General features: G+C 37.9%; 1 protein-coding gene across 14 annotated transcripts in view; it reads left to right on the top strand.

Moving 5' to 3' along the window:
* Gtdc1 (glycosyltransferase like domain containing 1) overlaps window positions 1–12,936 on the top strand; it is a 409,253-nt gene that overhangs the window by 187,039 nt on the left and 209,278 nt on the right. For 13 of the 14 annotated variants that reach the window (XR_009593840.1, XR_009593839.1, XM_060390113.1 and 10 more), the window contains one exon: window positions 7,890–8,063. Coding sequence is in view for 11 of the 14 variants with exons in the window: in XM_060390113.1 (XP_060246096.1) it covers window positions 7,890–8,063 (174 nt within the window). In the remaining 3 variants the exon portion in view is untranslated. Of the gene's footprint in view, window positions 1–7,889; window positions 8,064–12,936 lie in introns of those variants that run through there. The other variant, XM_021652841.2, reaches the window with a different exon arrangement.

Genomic DNA, 12,936 nt, shown 5'->3' with positions numbered 1-12,936 from the left:
CCTATTACATCTGCTTCCAAGTCCTTCCCTGTCCTCCATTCCACCTCACCCCATCTCTTCCTCCTTACCCCTTTCTCACCCTTGTGATCTCCTTCTAGCCTCCTCTCACCAAAAATATAATTTGTGTTATCTGTATACTTACTGGAGCGTGGTCAGACTCTCAGTGGCCTGCCCCAAATAGAGCTGAGTCCTGCTCTACCTTTATTCTTGCTAGAAGCCATCTCTTCTGGAGAGCAGCACTTCAGCAACCTGTTATACTTTTTAAGATCTTTCTAAGATGGCATCCTGTTGAGTCTGTTACTATTTTTTCTGGGGGAGGTTAGGATTGACATAGGAGATCTCACAGAAATCTTCCATGTCTTTCTTTCTCAACTGCATGTCTGCTGTCTTTGATATCTCTGCCCAAGTAGCTTATTTGCTTTTCACGGTCTATGGGAGTATGAATGGCTTCCACATGGTTTCTGATATCAGCATCCCAGTTGCAGTCAGACCACATTCTCAGACAAGACCTTCTGATGCAGCTGGGATTATATTATATTGACATGGATTCAGGCTGCAGCATAGATCAAGCCTTTGGTGGGCCACAGACATTAACACAGAGCATAGACCCAGATATCACTGTGGACTTAGGGTCAGAGCAGGCCCTCAGATAAGTATGGTCCTCAGTGGCATCACAGCCCATGGCTTCAGGATGTAGCCCAGAGCACAGTCATTCATATGAGATACCATGACCATGACAATTCTTATACAGGAAAACATTTAATTGGGAATGGCTTACATTTTCAGAGGTTTAGTCCAGTATCATCATGGTGGCAGGCATGGCAGCATGCAGGCAGACATGTTGCTGGAGGAGCTGAGTGTTATACATCTTGTTCCACAGAAGGGAATTATGTCTGGACATAACTTGAGCATAGCAGACCTCAAAACACACCTCCACAGCGACGCTTCTTCCAATAATGCCACACCTAATTCCAACAAGGTCATACCTCCTAATCATGCCAACTCCCTTCAGCCAAACATTCAAACATATGAGTTTATGGGGCTATACTTATCCAAACCACCACACATGGGCCAAGGACATCAACACAGTAAGCTGCAGTAACACCACTGACCCAGCATTGGCCAGGGCATCACCATGGCCCCAGTTGGCAGTACAAGCCACGCACATTGATTTGCCCCCTGGTAACAGCCTTGCCTATGGTTTCAGGGTGTGGAACAGACTACGGACATCTGTGTGGCTTTCAAGCAGCACCATAGACCACAGACATCCGAATGGTCTTCAGTGGTAACACAGGCCACAAACATCAATATGGCCACTGCTTTTCTTTTTATGAAATAACGTGTATATGTACATAGACCAATCATCTAATTATATGTTGAACCAGTTATTTTACTGATTTACATAACAAAATAAAATAAAAATTGTTGACGAGGATTTTTATCCTCTACCCCCCACATTACTTTTAAGTTGTAGAAAAGCCAGCAAGTTCTTTCATCAGGTACTTTTCACTTTCACTGTATTTAGCAAAAATTTAATAGAGAACTAAAATTCAGTAGATTAAGCGACTTTGAAGCTACTGCTTTTGATTGTTTCCTTTATTTTTGTTTATTTTGTTGCTTCCAAGATAAAAACTAGACAGTGGAATGTGAATGTTTCAGTGTATCTCCTTCTTCTCCACTGCATCTTCTGAAATGACAGCCTAAAAATACCTGCTGCTTCAGAGGTGAAGTCCTCGCTTATTATGCCAGTACAGTATTTTCTTCTGATGCTTACTGAAAGAAGTACATAACAACCCACCCCAGCTTTGCTGTGGAATCCTGTCACATCATTGGGTGGGACCCGTGAAATTAATGTGGACGTAATCAGACACATGTCACACCTTTATTAGTAGTTACTAGTTACATAATGTAACTAGTAATGTGTTTGAGAAGACCTTGTCAGTCTGTTCCCTAGTTTGGTTGACATAGAAGAAAAGCTATATGGTAGTAATTTTGTTTTGAGCATTTGTAACTGTTCTCCTGCAGTCTTTTTATAAGCTGCTTCAATTGAGGGAGCACTGCTATCAAAACTGTACAACTGCAGTCAGATGTCTCCTAAAAAGCTACCATTTAAAACTTTTATAACAGAATTAAAATACTTCATTTCATCTTGAAATGGCAACAGGAAAATATGTTTTCAAAATGAAAATGAGGGGCTGGAGAGATGGCTCAGTTGTTGAGGGCACTGGCTGCTTTTCTAGAAGACCTGGATTCAATTCCCAGCACCCACATGGCAGCTCCTGCCTGTAAGTAACTCAAGTTCCAGGGCTTCTGACAACCTCAAACAGACATATATGTTGGCAAAACAGCAATAAACATAAAATTAAAAATAAATTATATATTTAAAACAATAAAATGAAATTGTCTTCTACTTTATCAATATGTAAAACATTGGTCATGTTTTTGTGGTTCTTGAATTAGTACCATTTTCTTTTTCAGACACTTGTTTTATTACCTTGAGAAATCATAAGGGAGGAATTAACTATTTTCTTTATGGGTGGTCTTAAAGTTAAAGGAAGTTACACCTACTCATATCAGGGAGAAAATAAGTGAAAAAGTATATTTCTGTAGACCAATGTGAATCTTTAGCAACATAGACTAAATGAATTTTAACAACATATTTTAATGAGTTAGCAGTAGTTAGGTTGTATGCCTGTTGTGAGCAGATATTAAATAAAAATATCAGCTCACTACTGATAGTTTTCTTTTCTTCATAAAGAGGAAGACTGAAAACTTGCCTATGACTCTTTCAGAATTTCTGCTTTCGAAGGGGATAAGCTCATAGACAGGCTTAGAGAGAAATAACTGGACTACATCATCATTTGGCTTTGTAATAGGAAAAAAAATGTTTCACAGTTGTTCAGAGGAAAAATAAGAGTGTCAGAAAGCAGTCCTGTTCCAGTTTCTTTGAAAAGTATGGCTGCTTTTTCCAATGCTTCTTTTGTGTTCCTGCTGACTTTTGCTTTCATTGGCACTGTTGGATTTCTTTCTGGACTGTGTGACAGTTAAGGATTTTTAAAGATGACTGACATAATCGGTCACCTTAAGCAGAGGTTTCCCTAACCCTCCAACTTATGAGCGCATGCCATAACTATATGTTATGACCTGTTGCTCACTATTCCAATATATGACATATGGTGCAAATGGACTAGCTGTAAAACATTCTTCAACTTTTAGTAGCTTATTGTATTTGCTTCCTTGTTTCTTAGTTTTGTGTCAGCACTTTTATGACATTTCTTTGTATTATCCATGTTGTTGTTGTCTCTTTTCTCTGAATTTTCACCAGGTAGGACTCAGAAAAAAAAAAAAAATCCGTGTGATATCAGTTTTAGCGGGAAAGGAAAGGAATGGCAAGTCAGTGAGCCTTTGGTTGATTTTGTTTGTTTGTTTGTTTTCTTTTGTTTTTCTTTCTTTCTTCTGTGGACTAATAATAGGAAACTTTTCTGCCTCAGTAAATGTGTATTAAACTATGCCATGAATTAGCTGTGGCGTTCATGTTTTATCTTTAAGCTTTACTTGTTATGATGCATTTTATAGTCCTATGGACATGTATACTTTTTTCAGTCTTGCTGATGTTGTAATTTTAAAATAAAATAAAGCTAACTGTTTTGTCATGTTTACCTTCTTATGGAATTGTCCAGTGATGCTGAATTATTGGTTGACAAGTAAGATTTTCTGGTTTCTTTTCTGTTGCTGTGATAAGCACCATGACCAAAAGCAACTTGGGGAGAAAAGGGTTTATCTCTTTTTACAGCTCACAGTCCATCATTCCAGTGAATTCAGGTAAAGACCTCCAACTTGAAGTACAAACAGAGAACCACTGCTCACTAGCTTGCTCCCAGGCCCCATTTTACACAGCCCAGGCCCACTTGCATCGGGATGACACCACCCATAGTGGGCTACCTCTTCCCAAGATTTATTAGTAGTCAAAACAATATGCCACACAAATAATGTGCAGAGCCAGTCTTAACAAAACAGTTCTTCAATTCAAGTTCTCTCTCTTTGCGTGTGTCAAATTGACAACCAAGATAAGACATCATAGACATTTTCCACCCTGCACAAAAGTAAAGTCCAAGTGGATCAAAGACCTCAACATAAAATCAGACACACTAAATCTGTTAAAAGAAAAAGTGGGGAAGTGCCTTGACCTCATTGGCACAGGAGACAACTTCCTGAACCAGCAGCACAGGCTCTAAGACCAACAGTCAGTAAATGGGACCTCATGAAATTGAAAAGTTTCTGTAAAACAAAGGGCACTATCGTAAGAACAAAACGACAGCTTAGAGACTGGGAAAGGATATTCACCAATCCTATATCTGACAGGGCTAATATCCAGAATATGTAAAGAACTGAAGAAGTTGAAGAACAACAAATCACATAATCCAATTAAAAAAATCGGGCACAGAGCTGAACAGAGAATTCTCTGCAGAGGAACATAGAATGGCAGAGAAACACTTCTAGAAATGCAGTGTCCTTAGTCATCAGGGAAATGAAAATCAAAACGACCCTGAGATTTCCCCTTACACCCATCAGAATAGCTAAGATCAAAAACAAGTGACAACACATGCTGGAGAGAATGTGGAGTAAGGGGAACCCTCCATTGCTGTTGGGAATGTACCACTTTGGAAATCAATCTGGTGCTTTCTTAGACAAATTGGAATAGTGCTTCCCCAAGATCTAGCTATACTGCTCCTAGGCATATGCTCCCAACTATGGTCAAGTATACAACAAGGACATTTGCTCAACCATGTTTGTAGCAGCTTTCTTTGTAATAGCCAGAACCAGGAAATAATACAGATGCCCCTTAGTTGAGGAATGGATACAGAAATTGTGGTACTTTTACACAATGGAATATTACTCAGCAATACATAACAAGGAAATCATGAAATTTGCAGGTGGGACCTAGAAATGATCATCCTGAGTGAGGTATCCCAAAAACAGAAAGTCACACAGGGTACATATTCACCTATATTATAATATAGGACAAATATACTAAAATATGTACACCTAAAGAAACTAATCAAGAAGGAGGACTCTGGCTAAGATGCTCAATCCCCATTCAGACAGGCAAAGAGGTTGGGCATCAGAAGAGGGAGAAAACAGAGAATAGGACAGGAGCCTCCCACAGAGGGCCTATGAAAGGCTCTACCCTGAAGGCTATCAGAGCAGGTGCTGAGACTCATAGCCAAACTTTGGGCAGAGTGCAGGGAATCTTATGAAAGAAGGGGGAAATAGTAAGACCTGGAGAAGACAGGAGCTACACAAGGAGAGCAATAGAACCAAAAAATCTGGGCACAGGGGTCTTTTCTGACACTGATACTCCAACCAAGGACCATACATGGAGACAACTTAGAGCCCCTGCCAAATGTCGCCCATGGCAGTTCATTGTCCAAGTGGGTTCCATATTAATGGGAACAGAGACTGTCTCTGACATGAACTGATTGGCCTGTTCTTTGATTACCTCCCTCTGAGGGAGGAGCAGCCTTATCAGGCCACAGAGGAAGGCAGTGCAGCCACTCCTGATGACACCTGATAGACTAGGATCAGATGGAAGTGGACTTGGGGAAGGATATGGGTCAAGAAAGGGCAGGGAAGGTGGGATTGGGAGGGGAGGAGGAGAGGGAGCTTCAGTGCAAAGTGAATAAACTAATTCATAAAAATTTAAAAAAAAAGGAATACTGCTTCCTCAAGATCCAGCTATATGACTCCTGGGAATATATCCAAAATATGCTCAAGTACACAATAAGGAATTTGCTCAACCATATTCATAGCAGCTTTATTTGTTATAGCTAGAACCTGGAAACAGCCCAGATGCCCCTCAACTGAGGAATGGCGTACAGAAATTGTGGTACATTTACACAGTGGATTACTACTCAGAAATTAAAAACTAGGAAAGCATGAAATTTTCAAGCAAATAGTGGGATCTAGAAAAGATCATCCTGAGTGAGGTATCCCAGAAGCAGAAACACACACACATATATACTCACTTATAAATGGATAGTAGACATATAATATAGGATAAACATTCTAAAATCTGTCCCCCTATAGAAGCTAAGCAAGAAGGAGGATTCTGGGTAAGATGATCAATCCTCATTCAGAAAGGCAAACAGTAGGGACATCAGAAGATGGAGAAAACAGGAAACAGGGCAACAAACTACCGCAGAGGGCCTCTGAAAGACTACCTAGCAGGGTATCAAAGCAGATGCTCGGGCTATGAACCAAACTTTGGGCAGAGTGCAGGGAATCTTTGAAAGAACAGGGAGATAGAAAGACCTAGAGGGGACAGGAATTCCACGAGGAGAGCAGCAGAGCCAAAATATCTGGGCCCAGGGTACTTTTCTGAGACTGATACTCCAACCAAGGACCATGCATGGAGTTAATCTAGAACCCATGTCAGCTCAGTCTCCAAGTGGGTATCCTATTAAGGGGAACAGGCACTGTCTCTGACATGAACTCAGAGACCGGCTCTTTGATCAAATCCCCCTGAGGGAGGAGCAGCTATACCAGGCTGCAGAGGAAGACAATGCAGCCAGTCCTGATGAGACCTGATAGGCTAGGGTCAGATGGAAGGGGAGAATTACCTCCCCTATCAGTTGACTTGTAGAGGGTGAGGGAAGAGATGAGGGAAGAAGGGTGGGAGTGGGAGGGAATGAGGTAGGGTGCTACAGCTGGGATACAAAGTGAATAAACTGAAATTAATATTAAAAAAATTAAAATTTCTTAAAAACTTGAAAGAAAAAAAAAAGCTGGCAAATCTGTTCATGTCCAATGCAGTCCCTACTTCCCTTACTAGAGGACCCACATGAGGCCTAAGCTGCCCATCTGCTACATCTTTGTTGGGAGCCTAAGTCCAGTTTGTAGATGGTCCTTGGTTGATGTTTCGTTCTCAGCAACCCCCTCCAGGTCCTGGTTTGTTGGCTCTGTCTTCTTCTGGAGCTCCTGTCACCTCCAGTTCCTTTTCTCTTTCCTCTCACTTTCATACAAGACTCCCTAAGTGTTGCTCAATATTTGGCCGTGAGTCTCAGCATCTGTTTTGAGACACTGATGCGTAGCTCCTCTCAGAGGTGAACTCTGTCAGGCTCCTGTCTGCAGGTTAGCAGAATATTGCTCTTAGTGTCAGGGTTGACACTCTCCTATAGGCTGGATCTTTGATTTCACATTCCTCTATCTCTGTTCTGTCTGCTCTATAATAAAGAGAGAAAGACAGTTTGTCAAAGTCCATCATCAGTATTTCATTTCTTTTGTTCATTTCTAAAGATCAACAATTGTGGTTGTCTTTCTATTCTTTTTATATAATAAATCATTTCGGTTTTCTACTTCCATGACTGTTGTAACATGCATAATAGTGGAATAATTTAGCATCACCCCATGTAGTTCCAGAATTTAAAAACAATAAAATTTCTTCAAACCAAATCTAAAATATGAAATGGACTTCAACTGAATAGCATTAAAGGCACTATGCCTTCATACGAAAAGCCTCATCTAAGCTGGTTTCCTCAGAGATGGTGAGGAAGCCATAAACTTCTGTCCTCTGTAGTAGAATACACAAACAAATCGTTGGGCTTGCTATGCTTGATACTAAAAGTTCATGTGGAACATTTATGGCATTTAGGGAAGTAGGCATTAGTTTGAAGTCTTACATGGTTTTATTCAATTATCCATTTTCTCTCTGGCCAGTCTTCCTTGAAGCTACCAACTCAACCTTTTATGACAGATACTAAGAACTAGTATTTCTGTTAGATGCAGTTTCATACATATTAGTATAAAGTACTTATGGTAGTGAGGTACACCATAAATTCTAATTAGTTGTAAAATAAATCATAATGAATCTCTTTTTTGTTTTTTCACAGTTTGGTGGCTGATGTGGTAGTATTCAATTCCAATTTTAATATGGAATCATTTCTTACTTCCATTGGAAAATTTCTGAAGCTGATTCCTGATCATAGACCTAAGGATCTGGAAAGCGTTATCAGACCCAAGTGTCAAGTTATTTATTTTCCCATCCGGTTTCCTGATGTGAGCAGGTCAGTGTGTTTGACTGTGTTTTTTTGATGTTTTATCATATATCAGGTGTATAAAAACTGATATTCTTTTTGCCAACTTTGACTTTTCAGTGTAAGTGTAATTAGTTAATCAATTCTCCTCTTTCCATAATGTGATTTACAGAAATTATTGATGATCATGTATCCACTCTATTAGTGAGTCAGTCCAGAGACTGAATTTTTTTCTTTCTTTACTCTTACTTGTTTACTGAAGTAGAGCACTTTGGGTTGTAACACTTAACCGGTTTTTGTTTTGGTTGTTATGTTGTAGAAGTAATTGTCAAGCATATTTTTCAACCTTTGCATTCAGTGTAGGCCCACATTTGTTATGCATAACAGTTACTCCTTTAAGTAAATCAGTGTTAACTCTCATTTCCTGAATGATTTTAATTTCCTATTCCAGTTCCTTAGACTTCTTCATTTTCACGGTTCATGTTATCGTACAAAAAAAAAAAAAATGACCTAAGCCTTCCACATTGGGCTGCAGATTTCTGTTATTTGCTTTCTGATACTTGGGGCACTTTTACAACCATTGTTATGAGGCTCCCTTTGAATTAGTGAATGATGCCATACGAAGGGAACATTCTGGAATTCCTTTTCACTTTCAATGAAACTTAGGAAAAAAAAAAAAACTGTATTTACTACCACCACTAAGAGTGTTGTTTCTTCTTAGTAGTGATAGAAAGTTTTCTTCAGTAGGATGTAAGAGCAGCTCAGGATTCTGCTTTGTAATTTTATAAGACATGTAAGAATTGTTCAGTCTCTATAATAGTACTCGATATATATGTTTTAGGGCTGAGCATTTATGAATGGATAGCCACTTGTGTTCTTTTCTGGAGACTAATTCTCCTACTGTCAGTCAGCATTCCTTAGTTGTTGTAGTGCTTAGTGTTGTAGGCTTCATGCACTTTCTCCCATTCACTTTGGCACGTCTGTTGTTGTCCTTGTTCAGCTCATATATGTATTATATGAGCTGAACATACATACATATTATATATATATATAATAAAAAAGAGGCCATGCATTTGAAAGAGAGTAAAAAGTATTATATGGGATGATTTGAAGGAAGGAAAAGGAAAAGAGGAAAGATGTGATTATTTTATAATCTCAAAAATAAAAGAAAAAATTTTAAAAAGGAGATCAGCTTTTCTGCTCTGTTTCTGAAATGAATTAATATCCATAATAGATCTTGTGCACTTCTCAGTTGACCCAGATTTTGATGTAGGGTAATAATCTCCATCTATTTTTTAAATGTTATTTTTAAAAATGCTTCTATAGTATATTTTGATCCTTCCTCTTATTCCTCACAGATCTGAAATTTTATGGTTTCTCTCTGTCTTTTCTCATTAAAAATTAAAGTGAAAAGAAAACAAAATCCAACAAGAATGAATAAATAAATAAATACCCAAAGAAAGCAAAACACATGCAATACACATGGAGCCCATGGAGTATGGTTCATATAGTCAGTGTCATTGGAGAAAACGTATTTTCCCATTTCTAGCATGTTATCAGTTAAAAATAGCTATTTGATATAAGGGTTAGGACTTTGTGTCCACTCTCCTTTTACTTGCTGGGATTTTATCCTGGTTTGAACTTGTGTGCTGTCACAATACCCCGATTCCATATGTGTATCAATTATGGTGTGCCTGGAAGATGCTGTTTCTTTGAAGTCATTGACCCCCTCTGCTTCTTACAATCTTTCTTCCTCTTTTTCCACAGGCTCCTGATTTGTGAGGGGAGGGTTTCATATAGACATTCCATTTAGGTCTGAGTGCTCTGAAGCCTATCACTGTGCACATTGTCTAGTTGTGGGTCTCTGTGTTAATCACCATCTACTGTAAGAAGTAGATCCTGTGATGGGGGCTGAGCAATGTACTAATCTGTGGGTGTCATTTTATTTCTATGTTCCTTCAGTAGGATAGTAGGTTTTACTCAAGGGTCCATGACCTATCTAGCTTCTGATTCTTGGCCCCTTAAATCAAACAAAAATTTGTTGGTTACAGCTAGGGGTTGCAGGGTTTGTAAGTAGGTTGTATTGATGATTACTTTTCTTCTCTTTTACCATGAAACATACCTTTTCGCACAATGAATGCCAGTTAGTGTGGTGAAACTTCTAGTTGGGCACCTGCTTGGTTTTTATTGTTGTTGTTTTTATTTTCAATGTTTTATGGTACAAGTAAACTGTCTCTTCCGCAGTAGGACCACCTTACCACCTTACCATCAGGTTGTAGAAGGTTTCCAAAAGCTTGCAGGTTTTTTTTTTTTTTTTTTTTTTTTTTTTTTTTTTTTTTTTTTTTTTTTTGCTTGTTGGCTTGATTCTTGTTTGTTTGTTTTGTACCTGGGCATGCATGTGGAGGTGGTGGGGTGGGTGGGTGGTCTACTTCTTAAGCCAATGACTCAACAAAGTGTAGTCCATTCTCACCACTGGAGGTTTTGTTTGGTGGCATAAGATGTCTTACTGGGGCATTGTCTTTCTTCTATATTGTGAGCCCATTTAAATTTTTTTTCATATATGTGAATATTTTAGGAAGTTTACACAGTTGCCTACTTACATATGCTTAAGTTGTCTCTCACTTGTTGTTTCCTCCTTTACCCTGTCCTTCTACCCATCCCATTAATCCTATTCCAGTTTCCCTTTTATCTCTTTATAATACTGTATTATATTTTTCCTTTCTTGGGAGATCCTTTCATCAACCCTGGATCCTCAATAGGTATGTAACCTCTGGCTATTCATATTGTAGCACATATACTGAAAGCTTAAAAATATAACATCCAAATGTAAGAGAAAATATACAGTATTTTTCTCTTTGGATCTGGATTATCTAACTCAGCTAGATGATTTTCTAGCTCCTCTGATTTACTTTCAAATTTCATAGTTTCATTTTTCTTAACTTCTAAATAATATTGCATTGTGTAAATGTACCACATTTTCATTATTCATTCATCTCTTGATGGAAATTTAGTCTGGTCTCAGTTTCTGGCTATTTTGAATACAGCAGAAATAAACATGGATGAGCAGTACCTCTGAAATAAGCTGTAGAGTTTATTGGTTATGTCCATAGTAGGATAGCTTTTTAAGGACCCTTTACACTTATTTCCATATTGACTATACCAATTCACATTTCCTTTAAAAATTAATTAATAGTCCCTTCCCTGTATTCTTGCTAACATGTTGACATTTATCTAACTAATCGTGGACATTCTGGCTAGGGTAAAATGAAACCTCAAAGTATTTTTTTTTCTTTTTTCTTTTCTTTTTTATAATTTCTTGCTTCCTCTTGGGAATAGTTATACTCTTCTCTTCAGACTGAAGTTTTCCTTCTAGTGCTTTCTATAGAGTTGGCTTAGTGGACAGAAATTGTTTCTATTTTGCATAATAATTTATCAAGTATTCATTTTAGTTTTTCTTTTCATATAAGTTACAATTATGTACTGGATCCATCTGGCCCTAGGCTTTTGTTTGTTTCTTTGTTTTCAATGGTTTCTTAGAATACTTTTAATGAATATTTCTGTTTCTCTAGGAGTTATGAGTCTGTTTAAATTGTTCATTTAATCTAGATTTAACTTGGGAAGATCATATATGTCAAGAAATTTGTTCATTTCTTTTAGGTTTTCCAGTTTGGAAAAACAGATTTTAACGTATGTCCTTATGATTCTCTGAATTTCTCCTATGCCTTGTATAATGTTCCCCTTTTATCTCTAATGTTATTGACTTGTATTTTTTGTCTTTTGATCATTTTGACTAAAGGTTTGTCATTCTTATTCATTTCTCAGAGGTACAACCTTTCATTTCATTGATTCTTTATTCTATTTCTATTTGCTTATTTTTGTAGTTGTTTCTGTTTAATTGATGTAATCATTGGTTTGATTATTTCTTCCTATCTACTCTTGTAAAGTATTATTTAATTTTAGAGAGCGTTCAAGTGCACTAGTAAGTTATTAATACGAGATTTCCCTGGTTCCCTGATAGAGGCCCTTAGTGCTATGAACTTCCATCTTAGAAATGTTTTCATTGTGTCCCTTAGGTTTAGGTATGTTGTGATTCCATTTTCATCCAATTCTAATGCTTTTAATTTTCTTCTTGATTTTTATCATACAGTAGTGAGTTATTCATTTTCCACGGTTTTTTATGCTTTCTGCTTTTTCTTTTAATTATTGTTATCCATTGTTAGTCCTTGATGGTTAGAAAGGATACAGTATGATATTTTAATTTTCCTTCATCTGTTCATATTTGCTTTTTTCCTGCTATGTGGTCAGTTTTGGAGAAAGCTCTGTGCAGTACTGAAGAGAAAGTATATTGTTTAGGAATTTGGTGAATGGCGATGTGTTTTAGATATATTTGACTTATGGCTTTATTTAACTCCAGAATTTCTTTGTTTAGTTTTTGTCTGGATATCCTGTCCTTTGGCCTGAATGGAGTACTGAAGTCTCCACTATCTCTTTGTTAGGGTCAATATATAGTTTTAGTCTGTGCTCTTGTGTTTTGTGCATAAATATTTAGAATTATAATATCATTGTGGTGAATTTTTCTTTGAAGATTACGTATCTGAGGAGTTTCTTTTCTGGTCCTGTCTATTTTGTGTTTTGTATCTCTCTTGTACCTTGATAAGCCTCTCATTCTTCAGGTTGTGGAAAATTTTTGTACATGATTTTGTTAAAAATATTTTCTGAGACTCAGTGGTTGGCTAATTGATCACCTCCCCCGCTGAGTGGGGAGCAGTTGCCAGGCCACAGAGGAAGACAGTTGCAGCTAGTACTGCTGAGACCTGATAGGATAGGGTCAGAGGGAAGGGGAAGAGTACTATCAGTGGACTTGGGGAGGGGCATGGGAGGAGAGGAGGGAGGGAGGGTGGGA

This window comes from Meriones unguiculatus, chromosome 8 (genome assembly GCF_030254825.1).
Source record: "Meriones unguiculatus strain TT.TT164.6M chromosome 8, Bangor_MerUng_6.1, whole genome shotgun sequence".
In the NCBI taxonomy this organism is placed as follows: Eukaryota; Metazoa; Chordata; class Mammalia; order Rodentia; family Muridae; genus Meriones; species Meriones unguiculatus.
The sequence above is the reverse complement of the archived record's forward strand: the minus strand, read 5'-3'. Positions and strand labels throughout refer to the sequence as shown.